Source organism: Echinococcus granulosus (assembly GCF_000524195.1).
Source record: "Echinococcus granulosus chromosome Unknown EG_S00063, whole genome shotgun sequence".
Taxonomy (NCBI): domain Eukaryota; kingdom Metazoa; phylum Platyhelminthes; class Cestoda; order Cyclophyllidea; family Taeniidae; genus Echinococcus; species Echinococcus granulosus.
Window position 1 is genome coordinate 173540 of NW_020170443.1, and position 25938 is coordinate 199477.

The window sequence follows — 25938 nt, forward strand, 5'->3', positions numbered from 1 at the left end:
GTTGTAATTTGTGTGTAAAGTGTGCTGATGCCAATCCGTTCTTTAAAATTTGGATGTCTTTTTAAGGATCAGGATGTAAGGCACCGTGGAAAAATTGAGACGTTCCGTTATGATTCTAATCCACAACTCCCTCCTAACCTCTACATTAGAGAAGACCTGATCTCCTTTCAAGCGGAGTTTCCCGATGCGGTCGTCTCCTATGATTCTATTAAATTAGCGGACAAATTGCAAACCATCCATTCAATTCACAGCGCTTCTAAGAAAGATGAAAATTCCGTCGTATGGAGACTGAATCACCGGCTAGTTTCATATTGGTCCTCCTTTTTTGGCTACTTGTCTCCTGTTATTCTTGCGTACAGCCAGTACAAAAGTGCTGGATTTCCTTGGGCTATTGGATGCTTGCCACCGTCTCTCATCACAGTCTTGTCAGTTCGTTGGCTCGAGGTCTCCCCTCCCGCCGTAGCAGTCGATGCCATTTCTACTCTTATTAACTTGGAGTCAGATGACGTCATCATCGATCCAACTCTGCCCGATTTCGATCCCGCTGCAATTCTTTCTCCCACCGAAAAATCCTCCGATTTTGTCGAGTGGAGACGGTGGCCCTTAACTTATGTGGATCCCTACCCACAATGGCGTGTCCTTGCCCTGCATGTCAATCAGTTTGTTGGTATTGGATACAGTAACGGAGCTATTGAGATCATAAACCTCAGCGATGCTAATTATCCTCCCATATTCATTCAGCAACCCTGCAATTCGGACTTCGCACCAATTGTAGGAATGAGCTTTTTGCGGGACTCTTCCTACCTCGTGGTGTGCCGATTTTCGGGCGAAATTGAATTGTGGCATCTTAAAGACAAATCTGTTGGTTTTTCCGCCCGTTTAGTTTCGCAAAAGCTTCACCACTCCTTTATATTCTCTTCTGTATTTGATGCCGAAAACTCCCTCCTTGCCGTTGGTAGCGAGTTTGTGGGTACACCGAGAGACCATCTGACAGTCCTTTCAATCGATAACCTCTCGTCTTTCTCTCTATTCGTTCCTCCTAAGACGACTGTCTCCGGAGCTGGTGTCCCCGCGGCATCTTCAAAGCTACGCTCTCTTATGCGTTCAATTTCTACTCGACAAAACGCTAATCTAGCAGACGGATTCGCCAGTCTTTCTCTATCTCCTGGTGGTAATCGCCTCGCTGCTCTGCACTGCTCTCGTGCTATTTCCGTGTGGTCGTTTCCTGCATGTTCTCTTCTTACCACCATCATTTCTGACGCTGTGGCAATCGACAGCTTGACAGTCGCATGCAAACCGCTTTCGCCATTCCTTAATTCCAAAATACCGGTGCCGCATCAATTAAATTGGTGGAGTCGGAATCCCACTGATCCGCTGTTGGCCATTCTCAAAAGTGACGGTTCCCTCTCAGTAATCGATATTGAGACCATGGAGAATCAGTTATTTAATGTAGACCATAATCAGGATGATGAAAGCATTCAATTTTCTCCATTTTCATCCTTTGCGGTTGCCAGTGTCATCAATTCCACTGTAACTGAGTTCTTCCTTCTTGACAGTTCCATGGAATGTCCTCCTAGGAGAGAGAAAAAAGTTCAGCGCCGCAGTAGTTCACAGAGGGGTTATATCAGTGCGTTAGCTGCAGCGCTGGGCATTACAGGGAAGTCGGAGTCCGAGAATGAGGTTACTGAACCTCTGGAAGAAGCCTCTTCCACGTTCATGAGGGCTAACGTAGTTCGCATTGTAGCGACCTCTCGTCGTGAGCTTTTCATCCACCGTCTTCGATGCTGCCGATTTTCTGAAGCACGGGCTCTCACTACTAACAATAACGATGGTGCCGATGGTGCAGAACTTGATCCGGAATTCGCTTGGCAGTATCAAATGCTTGCACTCTTCCATTTCCCTCTCAAACCTATCACATTTGAAAAAATTGTAGCAATTAGCGCCTCAAAAATCACAAAGCGGGTAAATTGGCTCCTTCGAGCGTGTCTCCACGAAATTCCTTGCATTGATGTGAGCTGGAAAACAGTAGACCTCTTTCGTACAGCAAAATCTCTTCTAAAGGCGGGCCTTTCTCGCTCCTCCAACGCTAATGTCACTGTAATGTTCCAGGAACGGCTCTACCAATTAAAGGTGTTGACAGCCATCTATGCTGAGGAGTGTGCTTTGTCTCTCTCGAATGAGACTGGTGATGACCATGCTGAAGACGAGGTGCAGAAATGGTGCTTGGAGTTGGAGGCCTATCGACAAAACTCCCCGCTAGATATTGCTCTCTGGTACTTGCAAACTCAGCGCTACGCAGCGTTTGGGATTTTAGTATCCCATTACTTTAACATTCTAGTTCCCCATCTTATTAGTCTTCTTTCAACTGTCCCTGCAACTGAATCGCCCGCTAAGTATCTTCGACTGGTTAGATTCTTCCCCTCAGAGTCGATGATGGAACAGCCTACCATGAGTAGGTTCTCGGAGAGTCGTCACAAAGATGCTACCGAGCGCTTATATTCCCTTCTTCCTAAAGACTTTCGATGGGCTAATACCACTCCAAGTATAGTAAATCTTGCTCATTGGGCTTGTACAAGGGCCTACGAGCTGGATCGGCTTTCCGGGCTTGCCACGGAAGCTGACGAGTTGTTGACAGTAGTCATTGAAATAATCAAGGATTGCAATAAAGATAAATCAGACGCGAAATGGCGTCGTTCAAAGCGACGTGCTTTGGCACTGCTGCAAAAGTACTCCGATGAAGTGGTCCAATTCACGACGGTAAGTTGGAACTGATTAATCTAAACTCTACTCTAGATCCTCTACCGTGCCGCCCCCGGCTATAGCTTTTCCAACACCCTTCGACGCAAGATTGATCTCGGCAGCCAATTGGTGTCCTTGAACCGTCTAAAGCTGGTGGAATTTCATCAGCTTACTTTTGAACAGCGGTTAGAACTTCTCATTTGCGTATGCATCGCCGCGCCATCGAAGGCAACAGCCGCGGATGTATGTAGTGTACTGACGCGGCACCTCCTCCCCTTCCTCACCTGCCATGAGAAGTCCTCGGTGGAGTCTCGGCTGAAGCAGTGTCTTCTGCGGGTCGCCGAATACGCCGCCACCGGTCTGGAGGCGGTTTGCATGCTCGTTAATAGATGGCGGCATTCGGACGTTGAAGTTATCGCGTCGCTTGAAGGTAGAATGTAATCTTGTATCAAAAGTTTACTTTTTGTATGTCACGGAGCAAGATAATTTCGCTTTCTTGTTTACCGATAAGGCCGTGAAGTATTCTGGACGGTCTGAGACAAGCCTAGCTAATATGATTGATGAAAATAAGATGTTCCCCCTTGATTTGTATACTTTAGTTTGTACTACACAAATTGTTTGGAGCAGTTACGTACCCTTTGTATTCTTCTATTACTAATGCTAGACGGCTTTAAAGGTGGCACAGCTTCATTACCACGGTAGCTTCTTTTGGAGTCTCGTTGTCAAGCGCACCCACTGTACCTAATGTGTAATATGCTTTGTTGTTGAACCAAGGATTAATCAAGTGGAACTATTTATTCAGGCATCTCCTTCGAATCGTGCATTGTCGATTTCCTTATCGAGTTCACACCACCCTCAACGGAGGACTCCGAGGTCTATTTGACGCACGTTCAGCGGATCCTCTCTGGCCTGCGTGCCGAAAAAGGGGACAAAGGGAGCTCGCTTTATCGCTTATCCGAATGTTGTGAGGCCCTCCTTGACTATCACTCACTTGTTCGTGAAATGGGCTATCTCGTTCCCCCACAGGGTGTACCTACATCCCTTGGTGAAGCGCTTTCCATCAGTACAGGCGATGAGTCACGACTCATACAACTTGTCAGTCGGTGGATTCGAGCTACCCTCGTCGCAGAGGGCGAGGCAATGGCGAAGAAGTCGCAGATGCAGGAGAGCTCACGAGGTATCCCATCATCCCCCCTTCATGCTATGAAACGCTTCTACTTCTATAACCGTCTCTCGAGTACTTCTGACGATGCTTCTACACTGCCATCAGAAAACAAGGACAATGACAATGAGACGCTCATGAGGCAAGTTATCTCCGCACTTAATTCCTCTTTATTTTAAATAAACTCGCGCCTGAGTAGGCAATCCTCTTTCCCACCTTGTAGCATCTTCCATCGTCTTTGCACCGCTCTAACAAAGCTACTCGGTGTCAACTTGAATGAGAGAGCACGCTTCCACCTGCTTGTTGGTGTGCTGTGTTCAGGGGACCGACGTCTTATAGATTTTGCAAGGACTTCACTGGCGCAGGGGCAGGAAAATGATCCCACCTGGCGTGCAGCACTTCAGTATGCTATCATTGTCTATTTCGATGCTACACCAGCGTTTGGAGTTGGTGAGGTGAATGAAGAATTGGGTGCTCTTTGCCTCTCACTCCTTCCCTCCCCTGAAGACTCACCAGAGTCCTCATTTTACGGAGCTGTGAAATTCCTCTCCGGCGTCGATCACCTAAACGGTCGTACCTCTCGTCTACCCTCTCGGTCGACATGGGCAAAAATGTTGCCGGAGAGAAAAGTGGAGCTCTTCACCGTGGCTCTGCAAAATCTCCTGAATCTAACATACATGAATGAGGTAAACCTCATTCAAGCGGGAAAATACTTTGAACTCTCCGAAGTGGACGTAAATCGGTGCTTCTTGAAGGCAGCAATTCAAGTCGCCACAATGAAGTCGCTTTGCAGTGCTGCAGTTGAAAGGACGGTGGCGCTAATGCAGAAAATCCTTTCTGTTCCTGTCCCTTCGGCATGGCGCGAGCTTCGACTGTGGAGTCGTGCACCTGTGGGAATTTTGGCGTCACTCTTCCCCGGCGTGGAGAACTCAGTAGTCGAGAGGTTCCGTTTAACTCTCGCTCGATTCGTGATTGCTTACTCCGTTCACGAAGCAGGCTGCAGTGAATATGCAGAAATTTGTGCCGAGTTCGCAGAAACTTGTGCTTCGCAGAAGTCCCTCGCACTGGAGGCTGAACATTGTTCCAGCGTGATGCAACGTCTACTCTCTGCCCTCTCTTCATCCTCCCACGAACCTACTGTGCATGAGAATAAACCCTTCCAACCCTGTAGTTTCTACCTATCCCCCTTGGATCCTACTGGACTTGAAGATTTCTTCTCGTCGTCTCCTCTTTCTGCATCAATGTCAGCGTATTTGTCAAGCTGGTCGTTAGCGGAACTCCGAACGAAAACTGTTCAGGAGGTGTGGACAAATGATTGCCTTCATGCAAAGAGTCTGGATGTTGGACTCTCTTACGCCTACGGTCCACCACTGGGACAGAAATCGCGAAATTGGACCAAAACTCTGTGTACTCGACTTTCCGAGGCTATCCGTGTCGGTGCCACTGACAATCGTGAGATGGAAGACTATCGGCTTGTGGCAGCTAGTATTTCCGCAAGTCCTCAATTGGCATCTGACTCTGAGGAAGTCTTTCCTCCGATACAAACGCTCCTGGAATCTCTGGCACGCCTCTCGGCCAAGCATCCACGCATTGCCAGTTGGCGTTCGAAGGCTCTCGTCTCGCGACTAGTTAGCCATCCAGACAAATTCTTCTCCGACGCAGCCTACAGACGCAACGAGCTATTGGCGATATCACAAACTCGCCCAGAAGTGTCTCTACTCCTGGCAAGGCACATGGAGGAGTCAGGCTCGCAGTTGATATTGACGAACCTCTCAGAAATCGTATTCTCCACGGGTGATGTTGACGCAGAGGTTACTAAACGCCGGCTAAAGGAGCTCTCGCCCTACCTCAAACGCGATGTTCCTACAGCCGATCTTACTTCCTACCTTCAAGAGACTGTTGATCCACGAATAGAGGCAATTCCTCTGTGGCGTTTGCTCCTCCTCTTGAAGGTCATTCTTGTGGTCATGGGTGGCCAGGACACGGGATTGCGTCTTCGTGGCATAACTATTAAGAAGCACATCGAGTTTATTAGCACGGTAATTCAACTGGATACACTAGTTTACTTCACCTTTTTGTCAGCCTTAAGTAAGGTAAATGAAGAGGATTTTCTTGCCTCCGTTCAACCCTACTTAACCTCCAAATCGGAGGTGGAGTCTCTGACTGTCCTAGTCCACCAATCAGATTGTCGCTTGGCTGTGAGCGATGCTCAGGTTTATGCAACCTATGCCACCCGTCTCCTCACCAACTCCGACTGGCCAATACAAGATTGCCTCGACTGTTTAGATGCCATGATAACACACGATGGTGACGCATCTGTACTTGTGGAGTGGATATCGAGGAGTCTCTTCGGAGCCGAGGCCCCTGGTCACTTGATAGACCTTGAGGGACGAATGCAATTGGTCGACTCCGCCTTCCGCGTTGCGAGTACCAAGTGAGCTGCGTCTTCTCAATTTTTATCAAATTCGATGATTTCCACTGTGGGAATTTGAGATTTGTGTGGTTTTTAGCCGAGAACATCCCTCCAGAACTCGACGCTTAAATCAACTTAGAAGGTACTTGATGACTTAGGGCTTGGAGCCTAAATTCCAGTTGCATCGGAAACTGTCATCACGCTGGACATGTCCGTATAGCGGCTAGCGTTGACCAGTAATTGTTTTTAGAAGCTGAACGAATCAGCAAAAGCTAAACAAATTACTATTCATTGCGTTGCAGGTCGTCTGATAATGCGTCAGTGGAAAAGTTGAAGCACTTTAAAGCAGACCTTCAACGACGAATCGATTGGATCAGACAGTTTGCAGACCGGTCCTTCCTAAGCGAACCTCTTCAACAACGTCTTCTGCTGCACCACTTTGAAGACATTGGAACAGGATCTGTTTTGGTTCTTCAGGCTGTTCGAGAATTCCTCTCCGCAACTCGTGGCGACGCTGGTGAAACCTTCAGCACTCTCCTCTCTACCTTCATCGACTTCACGCAGCGCATCGCAGGACTGTTGTATGTGGATTTCAAGGAGGTAGGTTCGAGTTACCGCTTTTCGGCTGACAATGAATGCATAGTTTCACTGCTCTTTTCCGTTTGTTTTTTTTTTCTAGATTTTATTAAAGGCCTTGTGCGAAAGTATCAATGAATTCCTCACCACAAACTTAGCAGATTGGATCTACTTGGATCCATTATCGCAACGTGATCTTGAAAACTCGGATCGGGTGATTGTAGAATTCGTAAAACCAAACCGGTGGAGCAGCAAGGCTTAGTGATCTCTCTTCTCCTCTCGTGGTCCGCTCCTCGTCAGTTTTTTGGACGTGTCCTTCTCGAAGTCGATCCATCTTGTGATAATCGTTGCATTATTGCTCAAAATGCCTTCAATCATGTGCTTGTGCGGTATAATTTGGCTTACAATTCGTCGGACGATGTGATCTCGAAGCTGATTGCCTTTCTCCAAGGTCACGAAGCTCCGGCCAATCCGATTGTTTGGCTATTGGGTGATGGTGGACTAACCAATGAAAATCTTATTCAAGCAACCGCGGTGGCCATCGAATTGGCGGGTTATTGTTTGACTGAAAATGCAGACGTAGTATCTCAAAATGAGAGTACTTTGTGGGAAAGTTGGTTGGAATGCTTCGGTCGACATCACACCTTGCCAGAACTGTCAAGGCAACTGGTCTCGCGAGTGCATCTGGCTCGCCTGCCCAATGTAGCTTATTTGACTGCTGTCGGGGCTCTCGAAACAGATGACACGAGCTTGAGAGAGGCTGTCAACAGTTGCCGACTTCTTTTACCTCCTCCAACTGCCACTACTGCTGCTGCCAATCTCCCCGCTGATATAAACTTGGATCCAGTTGCCTGTCGACGATTCCTCAGCAGAGTCGACACCTGGAGGACGTCAGCATTTCCTGTCTCCATGCTGAAAGCAGTTTTGGAGGTTGCTGAAGATGCGCGTTATGATGCTTTCTTGCGACACATTTTGTGTGAAATGCGTAGTTCTGGTGACGCTTGGATGGAAGTAGTCCTTATAGGCAGAGCCCACCTTTCGCGAAAACGGCGCTTGACCACCTTGGACGAGGTGTTGAAAGCTGTTGAAAACTTACTGAGCGAATGAGTTGTCTTTCCTCCTGCACTTTTTTACAAAGTCTCCACTTTAAACTGCCTCTTTGTTTGCATGGAATTAATCTATTTTTTTCCAAAAAAGTGAAAATGTAGATCCTTTAATGAGAGCAGTTTTACAACGTAATCAGGGTGTGGAGGGGGGGATAACCGTCGCCAGTCTCTACCATCTCGACGATTCGTTGCAGGAAACTTCTATCAAAATGAACGATGGATGGCTATTGTATTAGGCCTAGGTATTGTTACCCGAGCGCAGAGAGAGCAGACAGCTGGTGTGCGTTGCGAGAGTTCCAAGTCAGAGTTGACATAATCGGCTGAAACTACTAGAAGTGGGTCAGTTGAAGGGGGAAGCCGACCTAAAGAATTCCACACGGCCTGAGAATTGAGCTACAACATGAACTGAATCCCTAGGGCACGAAAAACTAGGATCTTTGGCACAAACACAAAGGCCGTCAGCAGGGTACGCAATTCTGTAGCCCCACAGCGGATGCCGACAGCCATACCACTCGTGGACAAACTCTCCGTAGAGGACCGGAAACATCCACGGTAAAGCCATAGCCAACCTGCGTGAGGCCACAGCACGTGATACTTGAGTCCACTTGATTTTAGGGCGGCACTAAAACTGCCCGCACTTGCATCTTCGTATCCAGTGGAAACGAGAAGCAACAACCTCCAGCTCACAAAATTTTTACGTACCCCACCGTAAGAGTCGCTAGCCTGAAGCGAAGATGACTTTGTTTATGCGTTAGAAACCGCCCGCTTTTATGGATAGAACCCTCTTTCCGAACCTCTGCCATCATAACTATGAAAAAAATTCCAAAAGTTTATGAAAACATAGAAAGGAGTGAATTCATGAAAAGCTGGACAACACTGACAACAGACTTGAGACAAACTGGGATCACAGTGTGTGGAGGAGGAAAGTGGCATCGACTGAAACAGAGCTCCGCTAATCCGAGATCACGGTTTTACTCCGTCAGCGTCATTGGATTCCAGAGGTCACACACTGATGCACCCAGTTTGGCTAATCAGGAAAAGAAAGGGGACTAGGACCTTGGCATATGGGGATTGCTGTTGGAATTGAAAGACATTCCAGGGGAAGCAGAACCCGGGGCCTGAAACTGTAGGTGTGCGTCGATAATTGATAGAAGCTCCTGTGGCTGGGGTAGCCTGTTGGACTGCAGCTTCGACCAGACTGGTATATCTGTTGAGGTCCAACGAAAGAAAAACAACTAATTTCATAGAAAATTGTAAATTAAAAGGGAAATCTATTAGAATTTTGGATAACAAGGCTCGAATACGTATTTCAGAGCATTGACACATTAAAGGCTTTCGTTTGATGCGAAATTAATAAGAACTACAAATACTTTCTACAAGTGGAAAGGATTTAATGCTGAAAATGACTTTATTCTCAATTCGACGCGTCTATGCGCTAAGGTCAAAGGCACGGTAATGCTCAATAAGGGTCATGCGGATCGGAAATGAACCTACTCAAACGGATGAAAAAACATCCACCAAAAATATGGCAATAGCATACAATAAAGTGGCCCAATTAAAAGCTAATTTAAACACTTACAATGCATGGTTAATGGTTTGTCACAGGAACAACTACATTCAACAATTTTAGGTGTGAACCGTGTGTTATTACAAATAAGGCATGTTAAAGCAGTGAGTTCAATGTGCCTACCACATCCGAAAAAGTAAAATAAAAATGGTGATTTTGTATACGTGGGCGCCGAGTAACTTGTATTCCAATGCAACGCAAATGTGAAGTCATGATGTTTCATGAAAATGCAAAAATGATTGAGTTATTTACTGGGATCCAATAATAAGTGAACAACTGTCCAGACCAAAGCCATTTTCTCAATTCATGCCAAAATCATACCAAATGATGTTCAAAGTTCTCCAAAACAAACAAAAAATGGCAACATATTAATACGATAGAGAATGATAACAGGCAATTCAAGTCGTGTGATAGCGTGCGCGAAGTACAGTCACCAATACATTCTGTGCTTTGCATACAATCAGGAAAATGTATGAAATTAACACTATTGAAAAAAAAACAGGTTCAAAGTTATTATTACTCAGCAATGAATATAAAAGTCAATAGAGAAATAGAGGTCAAAATCTATAAGGTAGTGAAAATACCAACGAGCCCTAATGTCAAAAAAAAGGTATCGGAACGCACAAAGCCGTGATGAAAGCAAAGCAATAAATCGGCCTTACGAATATTTACAAAATAAAAAAACTTTCCCGTGAGCAAAACAAGGCCCTTAAAAACACCACGAATTTCGGTGGATCAAAGAGGGCTCATAATAACAAAGACAGGAAGTATTGTAAGTATCAGTGAAAGTCATACCATTGAACGAGATCTCAAATGCACCCGTGGATAGAAGCTGGCCTTCGATAAGGCCGCCAATGAAGAAGCACATCAAGCAAACTGAAACCTTAAATTATAAAATAAGACGGCAACTATGAGAAAAGAAGTAACGTAGCATTATAATCATAGATGTAAAGGCTTACTTTATTTTCATTTGCATACGTCATAAAGTTTGGGGTACCAAGGCCAAAGTAAGGGAAGGGATTAATGCCTGCTATTACTAGGGCTAAAAATAAGAACTTCAAGGTGGTGACAATTTTAGCGGCAAAAGCTCGCCACTGCGGCGGGGGGTAGGTCGTTCCTTCGATATTGAGAATGGGATATCGCTGAACGACAATATGGGCCAACTCCTCGTAGGCCCTTCTGTACCCTCAGGAAACGCTATTTTGGACGTGCATGCGACGCAGCTCAATGACCTACCAGTACTGGAATCGGAGAGTAGGCACAACCGGTTGTGCGTCTTTTAATTCTGGGAATTCTTTTACTGGTTCTTTGGAATCCTCAGTTTCAGCTACATCGGCCATATCCCGGAGCGTTAATATGCCAAAAACGATGGCGGAAGCAAGCAAATAGATTGCAAGCCGCTCCATTAAATGGCATCATTCTAAACAGTTGACACATAGCATGTAGTCCCTAATCATAAAAATAATAATCTCGAATCCTAAAAGCTGGCAAAGGAACTGTATGTAATTAGCCATCCATTAATTTTTGGACCTCTTTGACCCACAAAGAAACAATTAATTTATGGTTAAAAGTTAAATGAATTTAATATCATAAGGGCCAAGAAAATTTTACTGCGCTGCAGAAGAGGAATAGGGTTGCAAAGTCATTGCAGCCATCCAAAAATATACTGAAGATAATTTTAATAATCTAATTTAATACATTCTAATTAGCCATTGAAATGTATGGCCTGTCGAAATTGTTAGTTGGTAACGCATAAAAATGACCGAATACACCTGCCTAAATCAGGGAAATTTTACTGTAATATTAATGGCTTAAAGTAGTCGATTGTTAGCCTGATACTCATTGTTGGTTAGACTTGTGGCGTTCCCTGGCTTTATTAATAGAAATAACGGCGTAAATGTTAAGTCAGTGGAGGATACATGATGACAAGTCAAATCTTCCTCGAAGTCGCAAAAGGCCGAAATACTATGGCAGGGTATGCATTATTAACGTGGTGAAGAGCCAATGTACCGTTAAGATAGTTTAAATTCACACAGCGGATCGGAAGAACAACACGGAATTTAACGCGCATTTAAAAAGGCATTTTAGCCAAGACTAATGAGCCATCTCATCAGTTCCACTGTATTCAGAGATTTTTCCTAATTGTAAACTGTAATGCAGAGTGAGTATGTACTGACCTCATCATACTCACGATCGGACGGTGCTATGCAACGGACGCATTTCCTATACCACCGTCCGGTCGCGAGGATATTGATTGACTCAACAGCAGGACCATCTAGTGGAAGACAAGATTTGAAGTAGTTTTACGGGGCTGGTGTTTTGCATCCATATCTCTATGCCACACTGTTTCCATTTCAGCACCGCTTAGCCACCTACCCGTCTGGGTTTCATTAAGCTAGTAGAGACGCACAAACCACCGGAACAGACTTTTTGAATAGATTCGAGTTTAGTGTCACTCCAATAGTTAGTAGTACCCTCGTAGGACTCGAGATTGTGACAACTGCCGAAAGTTAGGCGTCTTCACGGATCCACCCATCCGTCGCAGATGACGCCCCTTTGTCGCGGCAGGGACTGCAGAGTGAAATGAAACCCGCGAGGACTGAAATGTCCCGCGGTTCAGCACCTACGCGAACGCAATTCCAAGTCACACTAAAATCACTGAATCATTTTAAGGTCCTGAGAAAACAAAGTAGTACTTCCCCCCACTTCCTGACAGAAACAATCACGAGACGCATTTAGGTGCTACTGAATCCTAGCTAGAACTAATTTGATGAAAATGTCCGAACGCGTTAAACACATTGAAATTATTCGCGTCTTCCTTGATGTTCTAATAAACCACTCCATCACAAATGTTGACAACAACTATCCTTAGGCGCAGACAGAGCGCCCTGATACCGAGCGGAAGTACAACCCGCAGAGGCCAGGTGACCAGACCCACTGACAAAGTAAACACCGCCTCATTTCCCTACGAAAAGATGACAAACCGCGCGGCCTAACCTGCGCTTAAAAAGGTGCACCTCCAACGTAAGAAAAACGAAAGTCTCTTCATTAGGCGCCAAAAAAAGTGCATATACAGAGTCGTGGGATGCAAAACTGAAAGTCAACTGGTGGGCAAGCGGAGGGACTGGGGGAGGGGAAAGAGGACACAGATCGGAGCAGAGATGACACAACATGGTGTGGAGTGGAGATTGATTCCTCAGTGTCCACCGATGCTACTGTTGCGTTAAATTTTCCGCTCCGGACTCCTTCAAGGCCCCTCCACCAACGCCACACACGATGGGACGCGCCCATTCCACGAACTCGTCGATTAGCACCGGCCAGGCACCTTAAATTCAATTTTCACATACACACACATCTAAAAGCTTGCATTAAGTCCCCAGCGGAGTAGTCTGTAACTATAAATTGATCAGAAAGCATGAAAAATTATTTGAAGCCTTGAATTGGCGATAAAAATGGCAGTTTAGCTAATCCAGCAATTTCCATGCCACGTCAAGTACTTGCTACTGAAGTGGATAGGAAAGGGCTTCGATCAACAAATTTACTTTCCATTCCATCAAAAAGAAGCTCTCTCACCAATGGGGATATTATAAAAGTGGTAGTGTTTCAAAATCTGCAACAGCTAACGAAATAATGACAGAATAAACCAAGGTAAGGCACATGAACACATTATTTAGACGTGATATTGCAGAGGTATGAAGGTACATCTTGGGAGAATATGCAGAGCCGTTTATCTTCAAGATGAGGCCAAATTACTGGGCCTAGAGATCACTGGAAAGAGAGTTTCACCAGAAAATATCCACAAAAGACGTGGAGCAGAAAAGGCAGACGATGAAAGGCTTGACAACCTTCATATACTTGTCAGCGTCGACAAGAGTGGCTCTCGGCCACAGTGATTCCAAGCTTACACCCATCTTAAGCTTCACAGGTATTGGGTGTTAAAAATGGGAAGAATGCCTCATGACCGCTCGGGGAATGTTGCCACATAACCGAATTAAGTATTGTTAGGAGCGTTTAGTTTGCCCGGTTATTGCCAACAATGTATCGAAAGCAGTTAATAAGGGTTCCAAGAGCTGTGGATCAACGTAACGAACGATGCAGGAGATTACTGTCTAGTCCATGATTAAGACAGTTGTGCAGGGAGACCAGAAAGACCCTGCTCCTTTACATACAACTTGACAGATAGGGAGGTGAACTGCTTCCACCAACTAGGCCCCTATTTAAGCCCAGTGGAGAAGTGTTGGAGGCGTTGTTGAATTCTCGAGTCACACGCTTCGTCACAAGGACCCAGTGATGACTCCTACGAGGAACGTTGCGTGCGTCACTAATAAGCACAGGTGGACAGCATGCACCAGTATGTGGTAATACAAGACTACTTGCATATTTTTACAGTCTCTGAATTAAAATTGCGTCAGCATTTTGTGCCAATGGCAGTCGACAGCTTTTATACGAGTGGCAAGGTATTCAATTGTCGGGAGTGACTTACTAAAAATCCAAGATAATTAATAAAAAACCCAGGTGACATTTGCTTGAATGTGAACGGGGATTATGGTCAAGGGTAGGATGAGAACTGGTAAATTAACTAATTTTCAACTAGAAGTCACCAATCAAAATTAGCTGTTGATGTTTCCAGACAAGTGACAAGAAGTTACAGGATAAGAAACCAAAAGAAGTGACCCAGATTAAATTAATTTTCAACAGCCTCACACACAAAGTACTACGACTTGATCTATGTACTTTCGTCGGCTACTTATCTCAATTGAAATAATTAATTTGAAGTCATTTGTCTAGAAACACATCGCACTAACCACTTCACAGCATGAAAAGAGGAAATTTGTTGATCAAAGCAAAATTAAAATGGACTTAAGCAACATTTCATACATGTGATGCAAATCGTTTCGATTCAGGAACGATTTCTGCCGGAAAAAAAAAACTTTTGAGAAAAAAGTGCACCTGATCAAAGATTCCCTATGAATCAAAGAAGCCCTCATTTGCAATTGAAAATGAAAATCTCTCTTAATCCTTGACCATGGAGTAGTTTCAAGCGTAGACCTACCTTCTAGATCGTAGTTGGAGAAGTCTGAGGCAATTGTGTTTACAAATTCGAGCATCAAATCCCAGGTGTCCTTCGAAATCGACGACTTATGCTTCTCCTGCGTGAAAAGGGAAGGGTGGTTGCAACGCTGATTCAGGAAAGTCGAAATCACAAACAGAGTATAAAAGGGATGCTCACCTGAAGGAATTTGAACCACAGATCAAGATGCTCGAATTTGCCGCGAAGCAGAAGGTCAAAGTAAGGGATGGCGTAATCAAGCACTTCAAGAGGAAATACAACATGCGTAGGTATGAAACGAAGGGAAAGTTTGAAGGAGAAAAAAATCTTACCAAGCGTTTTACTATCATGCCTGTCTACGTTAGCGAAACCGAAAGTGAAGGTGTAGAGGCTTTTAAACGCAGCTGGATTCTCGACTTCCGATTCTAGGGTGGCCACACGATCTCGAAGTGTCTCGATAGAATCACAGCTTGAAAGAAAAAAATGCAAGATAATGAAAAATCGCAATTTCAAAAGAAAATAAAGTGGCAGCAAGCCACTTGCCCCAATTCGTGTAGACCGCGGAAGAATTCCTCTCTCGTAAACTCGCCCTGAGTGCGAGCACCAAATTTCCAGGCCAGAATCAGTACCACACGACTTGCAGGATCAAGATGGAGATCAGTCACAAGGAAACGCTCCATGCCAGTTGCTAGGATGCGGTCGGGATACTGGGGGTCTGTAAGCAAAAACGCGATGAGTGAAATATCAGAAAGGAGAAAGGCATAACAAAGGAAAAATTAGGCTAACCAGAATAGCGTTGAAATAGTTGTTCCATTTTTGACTCGTTGAGTACATTCGAGCTGTTGCTGAAATAGTACTCTAGAGAGCTGTCGAGTTTCCAGTTGTTCATGTGAAGACAGTGAAGAGCTGTCCTTTCGTCACTCTGCGTCACTGACTGAAATTTCTTCACTACTCTTTCTCGAGAGGAAGAAGGTTTGAACTAGAAATCCATAGACGAGAGTTAGGGGACCGAATATTGATTAAATAAGTCTGGCTTATCACTAGTTTTAAAGAATAGATCTTAATACTGAGAAAACAAACACAACTAAAAACTCGCGAAATACACCTAACATATCTCTACGAAAGAGATGAAGCCTATAGAAGTTCCAATAAGAATCACACAGTAATGTGAGGGAGAATTTTGCAGAGGCTTGTTATTTATCAAACAATAACTGATAAAATGCATCAACAGACAGACAAATGACTATTACCGGATGATTTGAACACCAAGGTTGAAATCTATTCGGAGTTGAACTACCACAAAGATCATATGTCACCGTCTATCAAGAAAAACTTACTTAATGATCTAGTTAACAGCACGCAAACTAACAGAAAAAGGTAGGCTAGAAATAGGCAAATAACTAGTTACCATTTTGTCCAAAATAAGAAAAAATCTGATTTGTCCACTAATGCAGGTGGGGTACTAAAACAAATTGGCGAGTGAAGATGCCTATCCAGTTTGTCAGTTTAAAAGGTGAATTTTTTGTGTAACACCATATTTTCTAATGTTTTTTATTTTTTATTCCACTATGATTAGCAGATAGGCTTAGTCAAAGTTGTGTCAAGTGTTGTTAAGATAGAAACAAAATATTCCCAACTTAGAGCTTCTTTCAACTAAGAAAAGCAGTCCTAATAGTTCTTCTTTTTTTACAATTTCTATTTCGTAATTTTAATTGTGCAAAATGGGCTTACATTTGTAAATGGAAACTTCAAACACATAAAGCTGCCGGGATGGAATCGAGGAGATAAATACTATGCTATGCACTATTATCTTGTGATGGATTTAGTTTTTGTTATTTTTTTCACCACGTCTGCTTATCTTTTATCCCAGCAGGTTGTACTGTAGTAATCTGAGCCTTCTCTGATGTCGTAATAAGCTAAAGTACTTCGGAAGAACCTACTTGATTGACGTACAAACGGACTGGGAGGCTATTGCATGCCCCCGAAGACCATACCACAGAGGACTGTTACAACTTTCCGCGACCTAAGTCACAGCGTAAGCACACGGTTAAGCAAATGATAAAGTCACTGCATTGTTTCCACTATGCGACATAGCGTTCAACCCGACCTGATGGCGCCTCAGCTCTCCTGCACGTCAGTAATGCATGTTCCTACATAGTAATATTAGACTACAACAACTTCAGTTAAAGCTAAAGGCACTGCATTAGTTTCATAGCTTTACTTTGTTGAATAAGTTGCAACAGGATGGGGATTTGAGGTAATTATCCTTTTAGTTACACACAAGATCCCCACCTTGCACAATTCATACTTTCGATAATACAAAACCCTTGACTGCACATACAGTCGTACTAAAGCAAATGTTTACTAACTTACATTTCTTACATATTCACAAATGGACTGAAAACAAAGGCTCTGTGTGGTGTGAGGTACAGCTGGTGAGGCTAATGTCAATGCAACGATTTTGGCGTCACCGATGTCGTCCGTGGTGACGGTAACTGAGTGGAGGGTAGTTTAAGCGCATTCATGCAATGCTCCACAAAGGCCGTGAATGCCCTTCTGTGCCTTTCAGCTGTGGGCTCTGCTTGATCAGCCTCCTTGACCGGGTCGTAGGAGTCACCGAAGTTGGAAGGATTGGCAAAATACTTCTGTGCGATGATTGAACAAAGCTCCACAAATGCAGGAAATGAGAGACCTACAACATTTTCCACTGAGCCATTAGGTTTCTTGAATTTCCATTAATTTTACAATCGTATTGGGGTATTTGAAGTGTTTAATGGAAGTAGTCCAATTCAAGACGCATCGCATTGGTGGTGGTAAAAGTGACCTACCAGTGTCGGCACTCGGAGTGTCCGGCTCGAACACACGAAACCAGTGGAGCCTGTGCTTCATGTAGAGTACGTCAACCTCCCGTATGGAGATACCGGCACTCTTTAATTTGCATCGCCTTCATGGAGGTGAGACAAGACATACGGAAGAGCATTTTGGGAAAAGTTGAACAATAGGGTGTAAACAAATGCCTACTTTAAAAAGACTATCCAGTGGAAGGCTAGCAAAATTGTAGAAAGTAACTACAATTCCACTTGTTTTGTGGAGTCCAAGCAGTTTTGGGGTGTTCGCCAGGGCAATCCATCCAACTGACAGCCAATCACAATCAGTGTGTCAACAACACAGAATCTGGAAGTCTGTCTACTTGACCGCCTACACACACACACACACCTGCACGTCTGTCTGAAAGTGATCGTTTCGTCTGCGATCCACAGAAGTGTCGCTCCACTTGACAAGCGGTCTGTTGTGGTTGACAAGAGACATGGAGGGAGACAAAGGGAACGAAGTGTGGGAGGGAGACTTGGAAGCCGGTCGCAGTAGTCCAAGTTCGAGGTACTTTGTTGCTGTGGTGTCTACTCTGCCATGGATCCGTCTCAACCCTTCCATTTTGCTTACAACTTCCAATGCACTCCCTCCTGTTCCCTTAAGTGCCACTTTTGGGAGGCAGGAGCTGATGGTTTTACTTCTTGATCACCATCAATTCCACCTTGATGATATTTTCCCTTTTAATTAGTTTTGTTTCCTTTTTCGAGTGGTCTTAGTCAAAATGAAGGATTCTATTGCGAAGTTAACACGATGTGGCGTCATGGAACACCTGAGCCAGTAATAAGACATCCAGTGGAATGTATAGGCACGTCTAGAACTACACCTGATTCTACAAGCTACTGACCTGTTTAAATTTCACTGTTAAACAAAAAAAGCGGAAGGAGAGATCTGACAGCAAAGGGCCCAATGCATTTCCCGTTTCATGACACATTCATCACAACTAGAATTTGCGCTATTCACCTACTGGGTGAACATCCGGAAACTGGTGAAATCCATCCGAGGAATGGGGACATCGACAATTCCCTGCGCCTCAGTGCTCCCGGTATTCGCGGTGGTGAAGTGTGAACTAACAGTCTTTCCATTGGGATCCACGTAAATAACGAAAGAAAGTTTGTTGCCAGGACGCGGTCGATTGGCATGACTTCGTTGACCCACATCATCCACGATTTCAGGAGGCTTCTGGTGGCTGCACTGGGGTCGTCGAATGGAGAGAATGTGAATAAATATCTCCGCCAGACGGTCCACTATTCGAAGATGCGCCACTGAGTTTGAGGTGGGTGGAGATGGCTGTGCGTACTCTAAGGAAGCTGATTCGTTGGATTTGAAGTCGCCTTGAAGTGGCTGCTTTTCATCAAGCCTCAACTAGGTGAGTGGACGGAAACAAATATTTGGTTTACAATTATATCCATGGTTGTGCATGGCTATGAAGTCCTCTGTGCTCGATATGAGACCACTATGCTATCAGACGTCTAACCATTCTTCCTGCCAATAAAAAAGTAAAGTCTGGTTTCCTGGACAGGTGCAGTTGAAGCGTATGAGCTTTAATTATGAAAGATTTTTATAACAAAGGCAATATCCATCCTGTTCTTCCTTTTTTGTCATTTTATACACTGTGATTGGACAAAAAGGGAGGTCAGAATGCAGACAACTAGCCAATGGCGTACCTTTTCCATGGTTTCCGGGGTTAATGGAGAAGGCTTCCTGACTTCCGTAGGGGCGAAAGTAGGAAAGGTCTGCGGAAATTGCACCTATGTGGAATCGAAAACCAACAGATTCTAGTTTAGTCTATTAAACCTGCCATTCTATTAATTTTCGGTTAAACTGACCTTCTCGTTGTTTGAAGCATTGAGTCCGCATTCTCTGTCATCCTCGGCAAAGATTCCAGTGGATGTTGGATAGATCTCGTCCTCGGCGTAAATACAATGGAGTCTGTTTCTGGCCTTTCTAGGAGAAAAATAAAACTGTTATTTTACTCAAAAGCTACTTTTTAGCATAGCCAGTCATTAAGGAGTGGGATAGTTGCAAAGTGACGCCATTGGTGTGCTGATAGCAAAGTTTTCCACCATTTGGGTAGGCAATTCATTATAAGAAATAAAGGAAGAGCTCCGTAGATGATTATCTACTGCCTGATGACAGACATTCCTCCGCGTGAAACCCACCGACAAGCCCGTGAAAGCGGCTGAGAGAGGAAGTGTTCGCTTAGCTTTTCACTCTGCCGCTGCCTTCCAGACGCTGTGTGGATGGAGGGACACCGCAACGGCGGCCAAACCGGTGCAGTGAGGGAAGGAATAGACGTCGACGTCTTTGCCACTGTTGTCACCATTGTCGATGTCGTTGGCATAGTTACAGACGCTTTCGTCGACACCAGAGGCGGTGAGAGGTGTTTCTTCTTCCGTTCACTCCATCTATCCTCGCGTGCACGAGGTCTGCAGTAGATCTGGGAGATCCGAGAGCTCATCCACCTGTTGCTACCACTGCAGCCCATGGCACCGCGTTGGGTTATGCGGCCTGATTGCGCAGGAAGCCTTGCGGGACTAAGAAGTCTGTTTGAGAGGATCAAGAATACTATTTGTGTTTCCGAAAAATCCCGTGATTCAAATCGCAAGCCATGATCACTTTACTTTACTATTCTAAAAGTATTTGGGCACCTCTTCAGATACCAAGATTTGAGTCTTACAAAAGAGCATTGTTAAGTTTGTACCGATAAAGCTTTGTTAGTTGCTAACCCATCCATCTATTATACCACTTCTCTAAACCCACACTCTCTAAGAGGTATTGTCCAAGCGTGGACAGCAATTTGGGCAAAATTGCATAAGTTTGAAGCTTAACCTTCTATCTCTCACAGACAAGCACAAGTACAAAAATTTACTTATCAACTTTGCTCTCTTTCTTAGTAGTATCAGCGGTGGACTTCTTGTTATTCTCAGTTCTTGCACTCAACGGAGTTTTGTATCCACACGCCTCTAAAAAAGCCTTTGCTTTCTCCGGGGAGTAGCGAAGGAGGCGTTGATGAATGATGCGACTACCCATGAGTAAGAGAGTTGCCTTTAACAAGCCCAATTTCACCGCTTCGTCTACACGAGATCGAAAGAAGGCGGAGTATTTTGGTGAGTTGACTACAATGTTCGGTGACAGGCCCTGACGTGCCGCCACGCTGGGGTAACGCACCAGTGGACGCATGCAGTCAATCCGGAGGCTTGGACTGCTATTCACTTCTAGCAAAACTGGTCGACAATCGGGTTCCACGAGAAGCAGATCGAAGCCGAAGATCTTTGAACCAACAAACAGAAAGAAATTTCCGGAAGTGTGAAACCACTAATTTTGACTTAAGTTTATAGAGTGGTAATAGGTATGAGGATATTAGGGATTATGCTTTCTGGCAAAAACATTGACTAAACTTTAAGCAGGACCTACGATATAGGTGCTTAGGACACGTGTGTCGCAGATAGTAAATTAAGACTACTTTAGTAGAAAAACTGAAAACTCAAAATTAATACACGATCTCAAGAAAAGTCCTAATTGCACACAAGTAAGCGTTCAGTCAGGGGCAGATGCTCCTAATTTCACGAGAGTGACTGCAAGATGGAAACACACCTGAAAGCATTGAGGTGGATCGTTGGATTTGACGAGCCCAGAATCAACCACTCCATAACCTTCACACTCCGCCCAATAGGCAACACGGAGATAGGGTACCAAGGCAAATATTGTGTTTCTTACCAACTCATCTACTTTTGCCCAAAAAGTGGTCGGGGTGAGGTTACTCCCTGTCTCAAAACGTCCAGACTGAATGAAGTAGTGAAGACGATGCTTGCACTGCCAGTTGGTTTTTGTTTCTACACAAGTGGGGTCCAGACATTCAGCGTCGCTATGACTACCACCCCTTATGGAGGTCGTCGTCAAACCTATCATAGGGGACTCCATTTGAGACGATGTTCCTGGATCCACACTATCTGGGAACTTGTTTATGGAATAGTTGGTGAGATGCATCTTACTCTACAAAATCAGGTTAGATGATATGATTATACAGGCGTCTACATCGGGGTGCATCTCCCAACTTCTTCAAATGCAACTCACATTCCGCATGTTCATGGGATCCGGTGTATGATACCTCTGGCTGGCCAAACGAACCAAACCGTCTCTATAAACATGGATCCGTAACGGTTTGATCGATTCCAGGACCACGTAGATTCGTAGATCTGCTTTGAAACCACTCACAAGTACTGGGTTGTCTTCGTACTGTTGAACTACCTCCTTGGCCGCCAAAAATCCCATTGAATCTGCTCCTAGACAGATAATCGGATCCATCACTGTTTTATTATCACTTTGAGGTCCATTTTCACGTGCATTCATCTGCTCTTTGCAGTACTCCTTCGGCGATTGAACCAGATAAATTCCCTTCCCCTGTGTTCCACCACTAGGCTTTACGATATATGTGACTGTTCCCGTTTTGTCTGCCAGATTAGAAAAAGTCAATTTCATTTTGCTCGAAACTAGGTAGAAGTGTAGAATGTGTAGAACATACATTGTGTGGTGTAAGAGGCCCATTCATCGTACTGGTGCGGCAGAAACCATGTGGGTGGATAAAAGTCGTAGGCCTCGGGAAAATAACGCCGCTGAAATTCCAAACATTTGAAAAGACTTATTTTCGTCAAAAGGCAGTGGATTCCTAAAAGAGTAAGGATAGTATCTACATATAAAACAGATTTCACTTTTGGTGTGCCATAAGAAATATGAATAAACACCTGCAAATGTAAATTAAGGCAAGTGGTATAAAAAGAAGATTTAAAGTACCCCGCATTGACGCTTTAAAATTGATGTTATCATTCAATTTACTGCATTATTTTAAAGTTAGGGCTCACTCCTCACTGTGGCTAGAACTATTTTATCTGAATGGGTATCAAAATGCTTTCCTAAAACATTAAAGTGGAGAAATGTCCAACTAACCTGGAAATTTATTGATACAACCACTCCTAGATCTATCCTTCTTGAAGAAGTATGCGGCGTTCCAAGTTATATCACGATCTTGTTCTTCCGTAACCTAGAAGTAAGCGACTCTACATGTTCTTAGGGTCGTAATGAGGATATATTTGAGACAAGTGTAAAAAAATGGCAGAAAATGATTTCGAGGTTTTAAAACATGGAGGTATGAGAAATAGGAATTTTGGATATCTTTAAGTGGATATTTAGGTAAGACAAGATGTTTATAACGATTGTTTACATCTAAAACTCGTTATTTTTAGCTTTAGACCTACCCAAACCTGCTTGTTTTTGAAGTGAAAAATGGAAAAGAAGTATTTTGATTTAATCACTACTATACTTTCAAAAATTTAGGTTTTGTAACTTGCAGTCCAATGCACAGGACAATGTACTGCTTTATCTCATAAACGAAGCATTTTATTAAATAAATGATGTAAATATTGATATTCACCACTGTAGGAAGGGCTAATACCTCTAGAAAACATTTGTTTGGCTAAGCAAATCCTAAATCTACTAACTTCGTTAAATCCAAGGTCTTGGATGGCGAGTCGCAAAGCATCGATATTGCTTCCAGCGAAATGAGTGCCAACTGATAAAGCACATCTCTGCACAGACTCCCTATGTTGCACCCGTATTGACCGTTTAGTAAACAAGGAATATTCACGCAGAGTCCTCATTCTTTTTTCAATTATATACCGTCGGAAATCCGTCGGTTTGTATGCCAAGAGGGGCTTAAAGGTGGTGTAGTGCGCCTGACGTGGTTTAGGTCCAGAAAGCATATTCGGTTGCAAATTATTCATATAAAAATTAATTTTTATGGAATGGGGATTAACTAAGGCTTCTCTATACTGTGCGAAAATCACAACAAGTTATCGTGTCACTTCATGGCCTTGCTATCGTTTAAATTATTGCTTCCGTAGTAATTACTCTAACAAGGCCTTATAACGCAAATTTTTATCTTTATATCCTTCTAGCTGATGTGCTTTTATAACATAATTAGGTTTGCTTCGCAATAACTAACTTTGGCTGACAAGTGCCGGCCGTGGAGAAAAGTAAATGGCTATAAAAATATGCAATTTTCTACTTCACGTGTTTTGCAATTAAAATTTGTTTCTTCTTGCTTAATCTTCTAAATTTGTCAAAATTCCGTTTGTTTTGATACCGATGACACGCTTACTTGAGTGCTAATCTTACTGACGCCATATATTATTAAGCGTTTTGCTTTAAATTCGTCAGCTTCCGGATCTCCTTAATAATAAAAAAAATTTACTATCAATCCACTCAATAACACTCTTTTACACCTTTAAGCGTAGCTGAAACAATGTAATGGCAATTTATTTCGTTATATTTTTGTCCCACCGTCATATGAATGCTAAAGTATTCTTTAGGTACCAATTATTTTGTAGTTTTGGAGGTAAAACTAAATTTTTCCGCGCACTTATTAGCAATGGTAATGCTCATTGGAATGTATTATGTCCACTCCATAGTAGGGAAAGATAAGATCTGAATTTCCATCACAGTACTTAAGAAAGTTTAAGTAATTATGTGAGCTGCTTAAGTGGTAGTTGTCGCAGCACTTTGAAACTTTTCTGAAGACTAAGGGAGACAATTCTTGGGCAGAGCATGTATTGTCGACGTAGAGAAGGTGTTTGGGCTGCCTGGCGGAGGTACAGTGGCGGAGCCTCCAAGTACCTCGTTACCAAAGCCGAGAGTTAAACAATTAATCAACTCATTACATTGTTTTTTTTGCTTTTCTTAACATAATGTAACAGTATCATCTATTGTCAACCTTCTCCTAGTAATTTCTGGGGAGCAGTACTCCAGAAGCTTTTTATCATAAAAACACTACGTTTGGGTAGATAAGGGCTTTGACCTACACGTAGTTCTGTTTTTATGTAAAAGTACACCTATTCTAACTATTTTATAGACTTAAAAGCCATAAGTGATGATGATTGAATATTGAAAAGGGACCCCTAGGTCAGGTCAAGGGGACTAATGATAACACATGCCATAGTCCACCTAATTACAAGCTGGATTAAGTGGAGTGACCATTTCTATCCACAGCAGACCAGTTGAAACCACATTACCGTGAATCTCTTGTAAGGAGGGGATAAAAAACGTCATTTGGCAATATTATCTGTACCATTTTTTTTTGCGTCAGAGACGAGAGACAATTGTACGGTCTGGCGCATATGCCATTTGGACAGGATTTCAATGAACCATGTCTGTATTAATCCCAATCACCCTTCAACGAGGATTGAAGGCCTTTTTGACTTCCGTTATTTCCTGAACCAAGCAGGCATACACACACACACATTCACTCACTCACTTAAGCACATTTGCATTGGCGACCCCTGCCCCATGTGTGGAGGCATTTTCACAGACGACGAGGCACGTTTTGGCCCACACCTGCGATTTATCGTTGGAGGAGTGGACAGACCGGTGCGCCTGTAGCAATTTCAATCCGTCTTAAGTGTACCAATGGTGAAGAACCGAAGGCGACAACGACAACGACGACTACCACAACCTCGAGAGAGATACAAAAGTGAACACACACACACACACACAAGCACACGCATATAGATATTTATGTACATGAGGAGAAAAGGGAAAATTCCTCACGTGAACGCAAAAATGTGGCGAATATCTGAGAAATGGGGAGGATGCGAGGCTGTAAAGGCTGTTTAACCTTTTGTTAATGACTCCTTGAATTGATTTTGGAAAGTCTCTGGTCATTTTTTTTTTGTCAGTTTACTGTTTTAAGCAAGTTTTGCCCTTGTGAATGCAGTAAAACGTGTTTTTTTTTCTTTTTTTCTCACTTTAAACCAGATCCAGTTCCCAACCTTCCACGCAATGGAGCCTCCGGGCACGTACACACCGACCGCGCCTTCTTCGGGTACTCTTGACGATGGTCACTAAGGCCATCCGTTCTGAAGTCTCTATTCGCTTGGAGGTGCTGATAGGGTCTGCGAACTCGGGCAGAGATACTCTAAGACACGAAATTTACAATTCGGTCTATAATAATTATTGGCGTACTTGTTACTAATGACAACGCAGTTTATAACAACTTCAACAACTCCTTGCGCATTCCGCATGGTTTTGGTGTTAATTTCGAATGTCAGTGCATCCTTCCCTCACCGAATTTAAAAGCAAAGACGAATTGACACCGAGGGGCTACACCTCGCGGGAACCAAGGCTCAATCCATCCAATCGTGGTGGCGACCAACGCACTGAATGGCCCGATCCCGTAATTGTAAAACCACCATCCATTCTTAAGGAGAAAGAAAACTGTGATCCTCTCGTCATTTAAAAAATCTCAGCCTCCCCGATGGATGGCATCTGAAAATAAAGGGAGAAGGGGAAAATGCCATGTAAGGGATTTGATCGGATCACCTTAAATGCAGTCAGACCAACGGAAGCTGTCTATAGAAATGAAGCGAAGGTGATATCAGAGAGAGGAGGTGCGATTTTATCAAC

The 25938-nt window shown here is 43.8% G+C and overlaps 2 protein-coding genes across 2 annotated transcripts; one reads left to right on the forward strand and one right to left on the reverse strand. All coding sequences in view use genetic code 11, as the record gives it.

The window, feature by feature from the left end:
- Window positions 1-27: 27 nt before the first annotated feature.
- Window positions 28-7997, forward strand: EGR_06762 (Neuroblastoma-amplified sequence; the record flags this gene model as incomplete). Its single annotated transcript, XM_024496011.1, has 7 exons — window positions 28-2757; window positions 2794-3169; window positions 3542-4047; window positions 4159-6335; window positions 6617-6914; window positions 6994-7104; window positions 7191-7997. The coding sequence occupies 7 exons, from the start codon at window positions 28-30 to the stop codon at window positions 7995-7997; spliced, it is 7005 nt and encodes a 2334-aa protein (XP_024349551.1).
- A 339-nt stretch (window positions 7998-8336) lies between these two features.
- On the reverse strand, window positions 8337-25731 carry EGR_06763 (DCN1-like protein; the record flags this gene model as incomplete). Its single annotated transcript, XM_024496012.1, has 24 exons — window positions 8337-8409; window positions 8445-8719; window positions 9053-9203; window positions 10620-10705; window positions 11741-11838; window positions 14617-14713; window positions 14794-14876; window positions 14946-15066; window positions 15153-15328; window positions 15400-15592; window positions 17085-17305; window positions 17442-17541; window positions 17830-18016; window positions 18449-18846; window positions 19149-19232; window positions 19311-19428; window positions 19644-20027; window positions 20354-20754; window positions 21079-21477; window positions 21559-21935; window positions 22007-22150; window positions 22429-22522; window positions 25340-25450; window positions 25642-25731. The coding sequence occupies 24 exons, from the start codon at window positions 25729-25731 to the stop codon at window positions 8337-8339; spliced, it is 4461 nt and encodes a 1486-aa protein (XP_024349552.1).
- Window positions 25732-25938: the final 207 nt, after the last annotated feature.